The sequence below is a fragment of the Rhineura floridana genome, chromosome 8 (genome assembly GCF_030035675.1).
Source record: "Rhineura floridana isolate rRhiFlo1 chromosome 8, rRhiFlo1.hap2, whole genome shotgun sequence".
NCBI lineage: Eukaryota > Metazoa > Chordata > Lepidosauria > Squamata > Rhineuridae > Rhineura > Rhineura floridana.
Genome location: NC_084487.1, coordinates 28,571,474 through 28,588,649, shown reverse-complemented (window position 1 = coordinate 28,588,649; position 17,176 = coordinate 28,571,474). Strand labels below are relative to the sequence as shown.

The 17,176-nt window shown below is 44.5% G+C and overlaps 1 protein-coding gene across 2 annotated transcripts in view; it reads right to left on the bottom strand.

Moving 5' to 3' along the window:
- Positions 1-9,179: 9,179 nt before the first annotated feature.
- LOC133390329 (cytidine and dCMP deaminase domain-containing protein 1-like) overlaps positions 9,180-17,176 on the bottom strand; it is a 45,511-nt gene continuing 37,514 nt past the window's right edge. For both annotated transcript variants that reach the window (XM_061638739.1, XM_061638738.1), the window contains 5 exons: positions 14,952-15,019; positions 14,081-14,205; positions 12,257-12,386; positions 10,940-10,981; positions 9,180-9,521 (listed from right to left, as the gene is read on the bottom strand). In XM_061638739.1, coding sequence (XP_061494723.1) covers positions 9,420-9,521; positions 10,940-10,981; positions 12,257-12,386; positions 14,081-14,205; positions 14,952-15,019 — 467 coding nt within the window. In that variant the 3' untranslated portion in view covers positions 9,180-9,419. The remainder of the gene's footprint in view (positions 9,522-10,939; positions 10,982-12,256; positions 12,387-14,080; positions 14,206-14,951; positions 15,020-17,176) is intronic.

The window sequence follows — 17,176 nt, the reverse complement described above, 5'->3', positions numbered from 1 at the left end:
GTGATGAAAGCAAAAATCAAAATCACCTCCCCTTGTCCCAAAACTGCTGTTAGCCCCAGTGGGGCCAACATCATTGATTGTTCTTCTATATTCAATAAATTCCCCAACATATAGACAACTAGATATGTAAGATTTCCTCTGCTATGACAGAAAACTTTGTCAAGCTGGTTATCTATGTTCAAGGTAGGGATGGGGGGTTGTATGGTGAAATATTCAGTTATGTATTCAATCATGCCTAAAGCAGTACAGTGCCATTTACCACCTCATCTACCGTGCATGTGAACCTAAGACTAGTTGAAGTGCAAAAGTGCTATGTGGTACAAGCCTCTTGGGGCTGTACCGCTTCAAGTTGCAAGGGGGGCAGATACATGAACTAGAGCTGAACATACATTTTAAATTTTAGTATTCTAGATTATACAGCCACAAGAGTGGCTGTATACTATAGCCAGCGTGGATTTTTCACATTCCACAATGTTAAATTGAAAATACCCCCCATGCCACCCTGAGGCTTCCCATAAGCTCATTTCAAAACAAAACCTTACAAAACTTATAGTCCTGAACTCAGAAATGCTTGCTTAACAACACTCAATTTTCATGGCGATACACAGAACAGTCAGAGAGAATTTAGAGTTCAAAGTCTAAAAAGAGAGAAAAACTCCAGAGCCCTTTTGGACTTTTTTCTCTGAGAGTTCTCATAATCTGTTGAAATTCATTAAAAATCAGCCATATTCACAGAGTACCTGTAATCCTAATACTGACCTTGCCCCATACTCTGACCTTCATCTTCTGCAGTTTAAAAGTTTAAAACATGCCTGGCTGATTTTTAATTAATTTAAGAGATTTTGGCTGGAACCCTATGATAATGCAGGGGATGCTCAGTTAAAACCAGCTGTCAGAGTTCTAAAAGCCAGACTCACAGCTGCTGGGCTTGGCTAATCAGGGGGCCACACCCACACCAGACTTTGATTTCACTTGAGGCAGTCATGGCTTCCTTCAGAGAATCCTGAGAAGTGCAGTTTGTGAAGGGTGCTAACAGGAGACTCCTGTTCCACTGAGAGAGCTCCAGTGGCCAGACTGGTTTAACAGTCAGCCACTCTGACTGAAGGTCTGTGAGGGGAACAGGGCGTCTCCTAGCAACTCTCAGCACCCTTCACTAATTACACTTCCCAGGATTCTTTGAGAGAAGTCATGACTGTCCAAAGCTGGCGGCTCCTCTGTGAGAGGACTTCTGACAAGTTCTGCTGCTCCCTCCCACGCCGCGACCATGGGCAAACTTGGCATCCCTTTCCAGGTCTTCAGGCTGATCCTGTTCACCGCCAGATTTTCGGTGAGCAGTAAATACATCATCATCAGCCTGATCCGGTGAGCTGTGACATTGTCGCCCAGCGTTTGCCAGCCGTGGATCTTGGCCGCCGACGCCGACGCTGTGATCTGGTGCGGTTGCTGCTGCAGCTGACTGCCGAGGCGTTTGCAGGCCGGGCCGGGCTGTCGCTTTTGGGTCGGGACGTGGACGCTGCCGTTGCCCTGTCTCTGTGCCGCTATCATCGTCGCCGTCGTTGCTGTGGCCTTGGCCCTGGACCCTGGTTGCCGCCGCCTTGTTGGTTTGGTTGCGGCTGCTGTTGCGGTCGCTGGCCGGGGTGTAGCAGACCGGGTGAGACCGTTGATACGGGCAGAGGCGTGGGCGTGGCGGTTGCTGGTTCCCTGCCCCTGTCATTGCGGGCGCTGTCGCCGCCGGCATTGTCGGTGTGGCCGCGGCTGCCGGGACATCGTGTGACGCCGCGGCCCCGGATTCGGACTTCTCCCGCCGCTGCTGCGCTGGGCGCGGCTGCTGCTGCAGCCTGCTACCGAAGCGTTGTCGGCCAGGCCTGTGCTGCTGCTGTTTTGCCGGGGCGTGGGTACAGTCGTTGTTGTTGCTACCATTGCCACCATTATTATGCTGCTGCTGTGGATGCCCTGAGTGCGGATGCTACTATTATTACTGTTGTAGCTTCGGTTGCTGCCATCATCTGGCCTTTTACTATCTTGGCCAAGCTGGACTGTTGCTGTTCCTGTCTGTGAAGCGTTTAACTCTTGTGTTATTGTTCTATTTAAGGTCTGTGTGTAGTATGAATGGAGTCTGAGCGTTATGAATGGTGTCTGTTTGAATTATTGTACTTAATTTATGCATGTTTGAGGGTGAATGAAATTGAATGTGTATAGAGTACGTGATTGTGAATTTTATATATTTTTACTATGTGCCTGGGAGAGAGGAATCTGCTCCGATCGGGGGGACTTTCGGGGGCCCCAATTAATGTAGTGACGGGTAAAGGGAGGTATGGTGTTGTGAGGAGGACAGGCCAGATAAGGGGAACTCGCCACAAACAAGTTGTGCCTGTGCCTTGTTCCGGTCCTCCCCACACCCGCAGGAATGTTGGTTGTCCTATCAGCCAGCCCTCGGATCTCCAAGTGTTGCTTTTAAATGCCAGGTTGGTATCTAATAAAATCTCCCTCGTCCACGATTTAATTGTGGACGAGAGTGCCGACCTGGCATGTGTAACCGAGACCTGGGTGGGCGATCAGGGAGGAGTTGCTCTTTCCCAGCTGTGCCCACCTGGCTATACGGTTCAACACTGTGGTAGATCCGAGGGTCGGGGAGGTGGGGTAGCTGTGGCCTATAGGAGTTCTCTCTCGCTCATCAAGCACCCTGTCCAGTTGACGACTGGTCTGGGGTGTCTTCACCTTGTGCTGGATCAAGGAGACAGACTGGGAATTCTGTTGGTGTACCGCCCACCCTGCTGCCCAACAGCTTCCCTAACTGAGCTGACTGAGGTAGTCTCGGAGGTATTGTTGAGGTCTCCCAGACTATTGGTACTGGGAGACTTCAACATTCATGCCGAGACTGCTCTAACAGGGGCAGCTCAGGACTTCATAGCCTCCATGGCAACCATAGGGCTGTCTCAATTTGTTACTGGCCCAACGCATGTGTCAGGACACACTCTTGATTTGATCTTCGCCACTGGACATGGAGATAGTGATCTGGAGGTGGGGAGTCTTTCAACAATCCCATTGTCATGGACAGATCACCGCTTGCTGAAGTTTAGGCTTACAGCACCCCTTTGCCTCCACAAGGGTGGGGGACCTATTAAGTTGGTCCAACCCCGGAGACTAATGGATCCACAGGGTTTCCAGAGGGCTCTGGGGTTTTTTCCGGCTGATAAGACTGGTGCTCCTGTCGAAGCCCTGGTCGAACTATGGAACACCAAAATGACCCGGGCCGTGGACACGATCGCTCCTGCGCGCCCTCTCCCTTGCAGAGCTCATGCAGCTCCGTGGTATACCCCGGAGCTGAGAGTGATGAAGCAAGAGAGGAGGAGGCTTGAGTGCAGATGGAGGCGGGCTCCCGACGGACGCAATCATGCCTTGGTAAGTGCATCCACTAAACGGTATATAGAAGCGGTGAGGGCAGCAAAAAAGCGATATTTTGCTGCCACTATTAAATCATCTCTCAACCGCCCAGCGGAGCTCTTTAAAGTTGTCCGAGGGCTTCTTCACTCTAGCCCTCCGGATATCTTAGAACCATCTCAAACCCGCTGCAATGAGTTTGCTGGGCACTTCCAAGATAAAATCTCATGCAACCGCCGGGACTTAGACTCCAATATTATGGCAGTTGAACCTAATGAGGTATCCGGAGCACGGTCTTGTCCTCATTTATTGGATGAATTTCAGTTGGTACAGCTTGAGGACGTTGACAAGGTACTTGGACTGGTGCGTGCAACCACTTCCGTACTGGATCCTTGCCCCTCTTGGCTAGTGGAAGCTGCCAGGGTTGGAACAGCCGGCTGGGCCAGGGAAGTGATAAATGCCTCCTTGAGAGAGGGAGTGGTCCCCTGCTGTCTGAAAGAGGCGGTGTGAGACCACTCCTGAAGAAGTCTTCCCTGGACCCAGATAATCTGAACAACTATAGACCGGTCGCGAACATCCCATTTTTGGGCAAGGTTCTAGAGCGTGTGGTTGCCAACCAGCTCCAGGTACTCTTGGATGAAACCAATTATCTGGATCCATTTCAATCCGGTTTTAGACTCGGTTTCGGCACCGAAACAGCCTTGGTCGCCCTGTATGATGACCTATGTCGGGAGAGAGACGGGGGGAGTGTAACCCTGTTGATTCTGCTTGACCTCTCAGCTGCTTTTGATACCATCGACCATGGTATCCTTCTGGAGAGACTCACGGAATTGGGAGTTGGAGGTACCGCTTGGCGGTGGCTCCGCTCCTACTTGGCGGATCGTCTCCAGAAGGTAGGGCTTGGGGAACATTACTCGATGCCCTGGACTCTCCATTGTGGAGTCCCGCAGGGATCAGTCCTGTCCCCTATGCTCTTTAACATCTATATGAAGCCGCTGGGAGCGGTCATCAGGAGCTTTGGAGTGCGTTGTCACCAGTATGCTGATGACACGCAACTCTATTTCTCCTTTTCATCTTCTTCAGGTGAGGCTGTTAACATGCTGAACCGTTGCCTAGCCGCGATAATGGACTGGATGAGAGCTAACAAACTGAAGCTCAATCCTGACAAGACTGAGACGCTGTTGGTGGGTGCCTTCTCGACCCAGGTGGTGGATGTTCAACCTGTTCTGGATGGGGTTACACTCCCCCTGAAGGAACAGGTTCGTAGCTTGGGGGTCCTTTTCGATCCATTCCTGTCTCTTGAGGCTCAAGTGGCCTCGGTGGCACGGAATGCGTTCTACCATCTTCGGTTGGTAGCCCAGCTGCGCCCCTATCTGGATAATGTTGACCTTGCCTCAGTCGTCCATGCTCTCGTAACCTCGAGATTGGACTACTGCAATGTACTCTACGTGGGGCTGCCTTTGAAGACAATTCGGAAACTACAGCTAGTGCAAAACGCAGCAGCCAGACTGCTGACAAGGACCAGACGGTCCACACATATAACACCTGTTCTGGCGCGTTTGCACTAGCTACTTATTTGTTTCCGGGCCAGATTCAAAGTGCTAGTTTTGACTTATAAAGCCTTACACGGTGCGGGACCACAATACCTTGCGGAACACCACTCCCGCTATGAACCTACCCGCTCACTACATTCAACATCTAAGGCCCTCCTCTGAGTTCCGTCCCATAGGGAAGCTCAGAGGGCTGTTACTAGATCTAGGGCCTTTTCAGTAGTGGCCCCCGAATTATGGAACAGTCTTCCTGATGAGGTGCGCCTGGCGCCTACTCTTCTATCTTTTCGGCGCCAGGTTAAAACCTTTTTATTCTCCCAGGCATTTTAATTGCTTAATGTTAAGTTAATTTTATATCAAGTTGTTAAATGCTTAAGCTGTCTGTTTTAGGGATTTTATCTGATTTCTTTTTTACTGTTTTGTATTTTATTCCTTGCTATGAACCGCCAGAGAGCCATAGGCTAGGGGTGGTATAGAAATGGAATGAAATAAATAAATAAAGGCCTGGTGTGGATGTGGTCAGGGACAGCTTTGGTCTAAATTTGGGTGGGTGGCTACATGTGCCTACTGTAGAATAAAAAGGTGAGGGAAATGCTGAAAAGCAATGATACTGTTCACAATGTTTTCCTTTTGGAAAGGAAAGGAGCTTCCCTTCTGCCCAGTGCCCACCCACCCAATCTCCTCCCCCACCCTGCCAGTGTTGGACTATGACCTGGGAGACCAGGGTTTGAATCTCCACATAGCCATGAAGCTCACTGGGTGACCTTGGGCCAGTCACTGCCTCTCAGCCCCAGAGGAAGGCAATGGTGAAACCACCTCTGAATACTGTTTACCATGAAAACCCTATTCATAGGGTCAACGTAAGTCGGGATCGACTTGAAGGCAGTCCATTTCCATTTTCAAACATGATTGCACAGAAATAAATCCCACTGAACACAAAAAGTATGCAAACAATCAAACCCACCCTCCTCCTCCCTCCTAACCCCTCCCTCTTCCCCCTTCCATCCCCCTTCCTTTGCCCCTCCCTCCCTATCCCCATCCCTTTCCAACACCCTCCTTCTCCTTCCCCTTCCCCCTCCCCCTGGTCAGTTTTACCTATCTTAAGCATGACTGAATGGAAGTAAATACCACTGAACTCTATAAACATGCAAATGATCAAACCTGCCCTCCCCTCCCCCTTCCTTTGTCCCCCTCCAATATGCTTCTTCCCCTTCCCCTTCCCCTTCCCTTTTCCCCTCCTCTTCCTCCATGGTCAGCTTTTCCTATCCTAACCATCATTGCATAGGAGTAAATCCCACTGAACTCAATAAGCATGCAAATGATCAGACCTGCTTTTCCCCTCTCCTCTCCTCTCCCTTCCTCCTCCCCTGCCCACTCCAGTCCTCCCTCCCTCCGCCCTGGTCAGTTTTACCTATCCTAAGCATGATTGTAGGAGTAAATCGCACTGAATTCAATAAACATGCAAATGATCAAACCTGTCCTTCTCCTCCCTGCCCCGTCCTGCCTGCTCCCATCCCAGTCCTCCCCTCTGCATTTCCTCCCCTCCCTCCTCCTCCTCCTCTTCTCCCCATTCGCTGTGGTCAGTTTCACCTATCCTAAGCATGATTGCAGGGGAGTAAGTCCCACTGAACTCAATCCATTCTCAGCAAACTTGGACAGGATCCCATTTCTTACCTCCCGGATTAAAAAGCAGAGAAATTTACTAATAGGCAAAAAAACTTGCGGTTTAACAACGTACCTATAGCCCACAGATATTTCTATCAAACTTTAAAAAGCAGAGAAATTGGGCAGTGTCGAAGTGCAGGGTTGGAGTCCCGGGGATTTAGAGGAATGGGATTCAGGAGAACTAGAGAGAAGGGGGGGAATAACTCCACCACAATGGAGTGAAGATGAAGCAGAGGAAATTCCAGAGATAGAGTTGCCTAGCAACGGGAACCTTGAAGGCTTGGTAGATTCAGAGGCTCCTCGGGAAGTTCCCACGCCTCCTTCTCTGCTCCGAAGCTCAGAACAGGCGGGGGAAGAGGGAGGGCTGCCCAATTCAGAAAAGCCGCAGGAGAGTTTTACACATGCTCCCCCCCTCTCCTCCATACTGGAGTCGGAGACTTCAGAGGAGGAGGGGCCCGTGCTTCCCCCCTCGCCGCAGACTCGAAGACATTTGAAAAGACAAGAGAGGAGGGGAGGAAGGTGGGCGGTGACTGAGGGTCCGTTAAGGAGGAGTGAAAGGCTGCGCGCCCGTTTGCCCCCTTCTTAAGAGACAGGCAGGAAAGCAGCCCCTTGCTCTGTCAACTTTCTTCCACGTCGCAGGATCTGTAACTCTGTGTTGCTTCATGAGAAGGCGCAGTCTTTGTTTGGATGTTACCTTAATAAAAACTGAATTGCTTTCAACCACAAGCCTGGTTCCTGAGTCCCATCCTGGGCCTGACAGGCAGCCATAGTGAATGCACCAGGGGAGCAGGAGACCTGACCTCCTCTCTGAGATATTGTACTGCCCTACAAATTGGTCAAAATGCAAACACAATGTGGGTTGGTCTTTCACAGTCCAATCCACTTGCTGTGTCGCTTGCAAGAATTTGGTAACATGTGCCTCTGAGTATATGGTGACTGGTGGCAACACCTGCAATCAGCCCAAATAGAAAGAAGACATGTGCTGTGCTGTTCTTGTTTTAGCAGGAGGAAGCAACATTATTAAGACAGTTGATATAGTTCAGATGGTCACTTAAATATGTCTGATTTACTTTGCAATTTTAGTGAAGTTTCCTATAGGAAATCATTTTCTTTTGTTTCTATTTCTGAGAATATGTGAAGTACAGCAACACTTTGCAAAATTTACACTAAAAAAAATTGGAATAATGGCACTGACTTCTGCAGAATAGTCTCCAGTGGACCTCAGGAGTGTCTCAGTTAGCACAAGATAAAACAGTGGGAGGTGAAATATATTCTAGCAAAATTCTAGGTATGCTCTATGTTTTTAATTGACCATGCCCACCTTGCCTTAAATAAAGTGGTTTAAACATAGCAGGCTGAAAACATGCATCCTCTTTTTTCCAACAGCTAGGAGTCATTGCTGAAGTAGCAACATATTGTAATCAGTCTGATCTTACATAAACTGCAGTTTCAGATTCAACTTTTAATGCACCCAAAATAGAAATATAACATAACCTCCTATTTGAAACACAAAAGGCTGCCTTCACCTTCATATGACATTGACCAATAAAAAGGCTTTGAAATTAATAAAAATAAATTTGACAGAGATTTCTAGGATGAATAATGTGGGAAATAAAATTTTCTAGTTTAGATTCTCTGTAGAAACAGTAGTAACACAGGAAAGAAGCAAAGTAAGAAGAACACCAACAAACATACAAAAATATAATTATCTTTGGAGATGGCAGGTGTTGCCACCACTCACCATGTGCTCAGAGGCACATGTTACCAAGTTCTTGCAAGCTACACAGCAAGTGGATTGGACTGTGAAAGACCAACCCAAATTGTGTTTGCATTTTGACCAATTTGTAGGGCAGTACAATATCTCAGAGAGGAGGTCAGGTCTCCTGCTCCCCTGGTGCATTCACTATAGCTGCCCAATTTCCCTGCTTTTTAAACTTCAATAGAAATATCTGTGGGCTATAGGTACGTTGTTAAACCGCAATCTTTTTTGCCTATTAGTGAATATAATTATATTTCCAAAACATAAGCTCTGTTTTGCAGCATCACACTAAACGTTCATCTAGATGCATGTGCAATAACAACCAACAATAGCTTTGAAGAAAATTCACGGAGGTCTTTCACTGGTTGTCTGAAGTGGTACACATTGTAACTCTAATATTTTTGAACACATGATGTCATTTAAATCAATAGAACTTGAGCATTTAACTACACTTTCAGTTGCAATTATTGCAATGGGATTGAAGGCCAAAACAGATGTTATATTGGCAAACACAAGGTCCTAATCCCACATTTGTTGCCATAATAGAGAATGAGGAAGAGTATCAGGATTAGGCACTCATTGTTTCCTTCATAACCTTTTCTTATGTTGGCCTTTAGTCACAACTAATTTTTGCTAGTTTGTTTGCACACAATGTATGATACCCCAATAATACAGCCAATCCCATTATTCTTTCCACAGATCAACAATGAAATGTAAAATTTGTGATGGGATTACCAGATGATAGTGGTATTTAACATACAAATACAGTTATCTTTTAGTTGATTAAGTGAAAATGACAAGGCTGAGGGCCAAACTTCCCATAATGCTAAACATGTCACTTTGAATTGCATAAATCTTCACACACACTGTGAATAGTATTACTTCTTTATTTATTACATTTATATTCCGCCTTTCCTCCCAGAAGTAGCCACTGGGGTTCCAATTAAGATGGGGCTGTGGTATGCTGGGGGGGATAACCCTTTCCACCCATGGCAAGGTCCTAACAAAAATCTCCTCACCCTTTCATCCTCTTTTTTAAGGGCTCTAGACAGTGTTCTCTAATATCAGAATAAATCTGGCAATGAAAAATACAGAGTAAAGCATAATAACATTAAGGAGCAAAGAATAAAAATGTCACCAGTAAGTTTCTCTGTTGCGCACTTATACTGTAGAGAGAAAGAATAAGTAAACAAATGTCACATTACTGTTTTACACAAGTATACCTGATTTTAAACAGAGCTACTTATGCAATGTGATTATTGATTGATGTAAACAAGTGATAATTGCATATATTTCTGGGCATTCAGTCTGATCATCCAGCTCATCCCATCTCTAAAGGTTATAAGTTCTAGTTGAACATTATTTAATCTCCCTTTTCTAAGCGTTGGGTGAAAGTGTACTCCTGCATATAGATTCTACATACAGTAGTTAATGGAATTCCAGCTCTCATGGCCCATTTAGAGGAGCCTGTGGTCCTCCAGATGTTGTTGGGCTGCTTCTCTAATTATCCCTGACCATTGGCCACACTGGCTGATGCTGATGGGAGATGGAGACTAACAACATTTAGAGAACCACAGACTCCCCATCCCTGATTTAGTGTGTAGAGATGCCTACATGTATGCATTATATCATGAAAAGCAAAAGCAGCCAGGTAGATCCATAAGAAAAAACTCCAAAATCCACAGTTGGGCAATACTTATTTGACCAACCAAAATGTCACAAAACAATGTCAAGCTTTTAAGTTTATCAGGCAACTGTATGTCAGGCAAGATGTTACACAAAGCAGGGGTTGGACTCACAAGGAAAAAATTGTAGAAGTACAACCTCCTGCTGGGAGGAAGGGCGGGATATAAATCAAATAATAAAATAAATAAAAACAATTGGGCTCAGTTTGTAGACTCAGTTCCAAGATGGAGATTACAGGCTAAACAAGTCTTTGCCAGGTGCTACAAATATCAAGTTACACACTGAAAAATTCTAGGATAAAGAAGCATCTTTCCTAATGAAGAGTTCTCAAGAACACAAAAGCTCACTACTATTTTGTGACCTTTTGGTTTTTCCTAAGTGTTGCCCAAATGTGGATTTTAGAAATAAATAATGGATGGTGATCTGACCATGCAATCTATCTACCACAAAAGGGGTGGCTAAATCACATGGTCTGGTTTTAACTGCATGCAAATATATGCATATAAGCAGTGATTCACCAGGCATGTGGTACAAGCCTATAGCTTGCTTCCACATACTACTATCTGCAGAGCCTACACACAGGTGTACACTCAGTATCAGCCCTTTCCTAACTACTACCACTTTCCTTAATCAGAGCATAGGTCTGTCCAATTGCTTTATTTCCACACCTGTATTTCACCTTCAAAAAAACCTATTTAACTGCTGTTTTGCCTCCCTCTGTTTGATGCAGCTGACTAAAACTTTAAGATCTGTTCTATATCCTATTCTATCTTGAACTTCTACTAAAAAGGCACAATAAACTCTTAAATATATATGTTGATTTTTAAAAATATGAAATATAATAATCAGCATATTTTGCAGTCCTTCCCCAAGTCTAGTTTTCAATGAGGATACATACCTGTACATATTTAAATTTATCTTTTAATTCTGAAATGACTGTCTGAAAAAGAAGATTTCAAATATATACACACACTTTGGGACATTTGAGAAAATGTGTTAATATCTATGAATTCCAAAGTTCTTTTGTTATTCAACTTCTATATGGTAGTGAGTTCTTGTTTGGTGACCTTTTAACACACCACACTTTCACTGCCAAGTTTGTTACATCATGCCTTATCTACAGATGCAACACAATGATGAGTTAAAAAACTGAGGCGGTAGCAGGTACAAATTAACATGGAACACGTTCAGGCATTTGCCAGGGCCCCAGCATTCCAGGAAGGTTTGTTGCTGATACCTGCCCTGCATCTACTTTAAAAAAAAATGCTGGTTTGCTGAGCCTGGGAACCACTATTTAAATTCCCACAATGCCCCCAAAGTAATGTTGCTCCAGGCCAAGGCATTGTAGGAAATTAAAATAGCAGCTCCCAGACTCAACCGCCTGGTGCTGATTAGAGTTGCCACTGCCCCACAATCCTGTCAGCTAGAAAGGACTATGCTCCTTCAGATTGCAGGTGGCAAATACTGTTTTTAAATATTCTCCCACATTCAACAAAATACCTCTGTGTCAGAAGACAACTAACATGGCAGTGAAAAATGTTCTAGCCCAGCCTCTTTATTATTATTATTATCTTTATTTATACCCAGCCCTTTTTCCAAACTGCAACTATCTACTATACTAATTTTCCACTTACACAAAGAATGGGGACGCATTCAAAAATGACACAGACACACATACCCAGGGTGATAGTCTGTGCTAGTCCTACTCAGAGTAGATCCATTACATAGCCATGACTAATGAATGTTCATTAACTTCAGTGGTTCTACTCTGAATAGGATTTAGTTAAAAAACAATCCCCAAAGTCTAAAGTGGTACAGTTCATTGTACTAAGTCAGGATTTTACCACTTTGTTTTGCTACATTTGTAGTTCCAGTTTTGGGGGGGGGATATTTTATATAATAAATTTAACAATTTTTGCATTTCAGATAACATTGCTCTGGTTAAAAAAAAGAGGAGGATGCTGATACTGGGTACAGTACACTGTATGGGGATTGGCTCCTCTGCCCCACCAACAAAAGACGGCACAAGTTTCCATGTTTTTGACATATGCAAATGTATGCAAATTTGCACCCTCTTCTTCTGTTATGCTTAATATTCTCCACCAGATATTTTATTTGTTTGGCTTGGTTTGACTAAATTTGACCCCATAACTAGACTGATAACAGTCAATTTTTTAATCAACAGAGGGTTAATAATTGAATTGCAAAACCTTACTCTTTTAGTTGATGAATCTTTCACAGAAATAATCCTCTTTATGCCCACAAAATCTATATAGTTTTGACACGGTAAACAGGGAGGTTTGCTACAATAGAGAACATCAGTGTCTTTTATTTGTTTGTTAGATCTGGAAAAAAGAAAACAGCAACACAAACTCTTAGGCCACAATCCAACTGCTGTTTATGCTGGGCTGAGGGTAGGAGGAGATGGTGGGTCCCCAGCTGAGCTGGCAGGGTCATGGCTCAGCCAGACTCCTTTGGCAGAAGCCCCTCATCCCAGCTCAGCCATGGCGGAGTCAGGACCCTGCCAGTTCAGCCAGGGGTCCACTGGGGAAGCCCAGCCTGGTGGAAGGGGAGCCGGTGGAAACCAGCGGAAGGCCCAAAAAGGGCCGTTCCAGTGGCATGTCAGAGAACAGGCCAAGAAGGGGAACTTAGGCAACATCCAACTTGTGTTTAGAGCACTCCTGCAGGTCCCAATCTGGGCCAAAGTTGCACCGGGAAAAAGGTCAGCCTATGAAATGGGGAGGAGAGCCTGGCTGGGAGTCCAGAATCTGTGAGTTCAAATCCCCACTTGTGTCTCCTGGGTGTCAAGGGCTAGCTAAAGACCACCCCACAGTGAGGGGCTCAGGGGTTATGTGTCCTGCCACCTGTGCAGCTGTGGGCAAGCTGCAGAGTCCCAAGGAGTCCAGTTGCCCCCCAGCTGGCAGTTGCAGACAAGGAAGAGGCTGGCTTGTGCAGCTGTGACAAGCTGAGCAAGCCCTAGCCAGCTGGGGAGGACTAGCCTCAGAGGAAGGCAATGGTAACTCCCCTCTGAATACCGCTTACCATGAAAACCCTATTCATAGGGTCACCATAAGTCGGGATCAACTTGAAGGCAGTCCATTTCCATTTTCATGAAACTAATTACAGTGGCTATCTATGAAGAACACTTACTCCCCAGTAGGGAGATTTGTGAGAATCAGCTTTTACTTTCTGGTCCCTGTATGCAGTTCCTGGCATTCAGCCAATCCAGAGGCTCCTGCATGGCTATTGCATGTCACGGACCTTCCCACTGGCTCCTCTTTCACCAGCACCCCTTCTTCCAGCTTCCCCTGAGTTGGATTGCTCTGCCCCTCTAAAGAGTCGTTCAACTAAATCATGCTTTTGAGGGAAAATATTCTTATTAAGCTTTAATCCCCACATATCACTTTCCACTTAATTAAATCACTCATCCAAATAAATTTAGAATGAGCCTGGGTTGAATTGGCAAGGTTACCTCCTCTCAATGCCATCAGCATTTGGATGGAGGGGCATTTCAACTGTGAAATATAAAATAAAATGTCCCAGTTTAGAAAGGCAACCAACTAATCTGCAATAATAAAAGGGCAAGAAATGTTCAGTATCAAAGATAGCAACTGGGCACCAATAAGCCAAATCTTGCTTCCAGTGCAGTTTTATCTGATCCCAAGTGGTTGCACCAAATTTTAATGAAGGTATAGTAGCATGTTTTTCCACAGTATACGTCTGCTCAAAAGTAAGTCCCACTGAGCAAAGTGGGACTTACTCACCAGTAAGAGTACATAGGAATGATGCCTAAATTGTGAACTCTGTCTTACAATTTGAAATATTATATTTTTCTTGGTTTTGAATGTAATGTCTTGTAATCTTCTTCATAACAGTGGTGCCTTTCCCACTAAATGGTGTCAGCTTTGTTATGGAGCTTGACCACTTTGAGTGGGTTCAACGTCTCGCTCTCACACCACTATCTGGAGAATAGGCAGACTCCAACAATACAGAAGTTGTTCATCCCTCATTCTATATTAATATAAATAAAGCCAGTGACCTGAATAGAAGAGCATTTTGTTCAGCATGGACAAGGGCTTCCTTTTTTGGTAAGTCTCCTCTACCACATCGAGGCAGGTTTCCATACAAAGCACCTATAGGATATCCATTATAACCTGCTCCAAACTAGAAAAAGAAAAAGAGAACATAGCGGAAAATTGTACAATAATAAATAATGAAGAAAAATAACAATTAAAATATATTTGCAATTAGCCTGTCTATCAACCATTATCTGAGTAACAATGATCTTAGTGATGTTGGGTATCCTTGTGTATCCAAGGATGGTGATCAAAGACTTGCAGACTCCTCAGTCTTCTGGGCTCTTATACTCTTTCCTCCATGCCTTCCCTTGTAATGTTATCCATGGTTCAGTGTTACAACTGAACCAGCAGAAACATCCATGGTTATCTTTTAATCCAGAGATAGATGCTGCTTTCAATATCCAATTTAAAAAGTAGCTTTGATTAGCAATAGCTATACTTACGGTATGCTAGTTCAGACATAATGTTGAACACAGCTAATTAGAGAAGGGGGAATTCACATAGTTAATGGAGGAAGAGAGGAGTGGGAATGCCCACAAAGTACTCCCAATTCCCAAACCATGGTTGACAAGGAGACAAAGTGACTTCTGAACCATGCAGAATATTGTGTCAATGCATCACCATTTAGTTAAAATCCTGTGCATAGATACACACATGTAAATCTCACAGAATGAATGAGAATGTCATATTAATAATTTTGTAATAAATTATTGTCAAAGACTGTTATATTAATGATCTGCCTATAAATAAAGCTGCACCCAGGATCTACACTCCTATGAAATGGCTTAGGTGACTAAAGATACAGATTTTTAAAGTAGTTTTAATACTTACAAAATATCCGGGTTTATTACATCCATTTTTATCATACAATAGACACCCTACTCCTTTATCTGGATCATCTTTAAAAAAAACAGAAAATTGTTTATTAATGAATGGTTTTTAAAAATTGAACTTGCTGAGGTGGTGCAAGATTTATGGCTTGCTTCTATGACTTTCTGCACTGGTATGACAGTTCATAGGCTTAAGCATAAGAGTTAACATTGAAAACATAAAGCACTCTTGATTCTCTGCTGCAGAGCTATGTTCAGACACCCCCAGCCCATGCTTCTCCCCACCCCAAATCTTGCAGTCCATTAGTAGGGAGGTCTGGAGCAGGGAAACTAGGAGAAGACCCAGAAACAGTCCCATTCTAAAGAAGACAAAGGCAACTATAGAACCCACACGTTTTTTATATTGTTGTTGTCGTTATGTACCTTCAAGTTGATTACAACTTATGGCAATCCTATGAATCAGCAACCTCCAATAGCATAAACCACCCTGTTCAGATCTTGTAAGTTCAGGTCTGTGGCTTCCTTTAGGAAATCAATCTGTCTCTTGTTTGGTCTTCCTCTTTTTCTACTCCCTTTCGTTTTCCCAGCATTATTGTCTTTTCTAGTGTCTTTTCTCAAGATGTGTCCGGAGTATGATAACCTCAGTTTCATCATTTTAACTTTTAATGATAGTTCTGGTTTAATTTGTTCTAATACTCAATTATTTGTCTTTTTCAGTCCATGATATGCGCAAAGCTCTCCTCCAACACCACATTTCAAATGAATTGCTTTTTCTCTTATCTGCTTTTTTCACTGTCCGACTTTCATATCCATACATAGAGATTGGGAATACCATGGTCTGAATGATCCTGACTTTAGTGTTCAGTGATACATCTTTGCATTTGAGGACCTTTTCTAATTCTCTCATAGCTGCTGTCTACAGTCCTAGCCTTCTTCTGATTTCTTGACTATTGTCTCCATTTTGGTTAATGACTGTGCTGAGGTATTGATAATCCTTGACAAGTTCAATGTCCTTGTTGTGAACTTTACATAAATCTTCTGTTGTCATTACATAGTTTTTTTTTTTACATTCAGCTGTAGTCCTGCCTTTGTGCTTTCCTCTTTAACTTTCATCAGCATTCGTTTCAAATCGTTACTGGTTTCTGCTAGTAGTATGGTATCATCTGCATATCTTAAATTATTGATATTTCTCCCTCCAATATTCACACCTCCTTCATCTTGCTCCAATCCCACTTTCCGTTTGATATGTTCTGTGTATAGATTAAACAATAGGGTGACAAAATACACCCCTGTCTTACACCCTTTCCGATTGGGAACCAATCAGTTTCTTCATATTCTGTCCTTACAGTAACCTCTTGTCCAGAATATAGGTTGTGCATCAGACCAATCAGATGCTGTGGCACCCCCATTTCTTTTAAAGCATTCCATAGTTTTTCATGATCTACACAATCAAAAGCCTCACTGTAATCTATAAAGCATAGGGTGATTTCCTTCTGAAATTCCTTGGTCTGTTCCATTATTCAACGTATGTTTGCGGTATGATCTCTGGTACCTCTTCCTTTTCTAAATCCAGCTTGGACGTCTGGCATTTCTCTCTCCGTATATGATAAGAACCTTTGTTGTAGAATCTTGAACATTACTTTACTTGCATGGGATATTAGGCAATAGTGAACATCCGCCGGGACCTTGACTCCATTATTGTAGCAGTTGATCCTAATGAGGTGTCCAGAGCACAGTCTTGTCCTGTTTTACTGGATGAGTTTCAGTTGGTACAGCTCGAGGATGTGGACAAGGTGCTTGGACAGGTGCGGGCGACCACTTCTGCTCTGGATCCTTGCCCCTCATGGCTAATTTAAGCTAGCAGGAATGGAACAGCCGGCTGGGCCAAGGAGGTGATTAATGCCTCTTTACGAGAGGGAGTGGTCCCACCCTGCCTGAAACAGGCGGTGGTGAGACCGCTCCTAAAAAAACCCTCCTTGGACCCTGATAATTTGGACAACTATAGGCCGGTAGCAAATGTTCCATTCCTGGGCAAGGTCCTAGAGCGTGTGGTCGCTCGCCAACTCCAGGCTCTCTTGGATGAAACTGATTATCTGGACCCATTTCAATCGGGCTTTCGGCCGGGGTTTGGTACAGAAACAGCCTTGGTCGCCCTGTATGATGACCTCTGTTGGGAGAAAGACAGAGGGAGTGTAACTCTGTTGGTTCTCCTTGATCTCTCAGCGG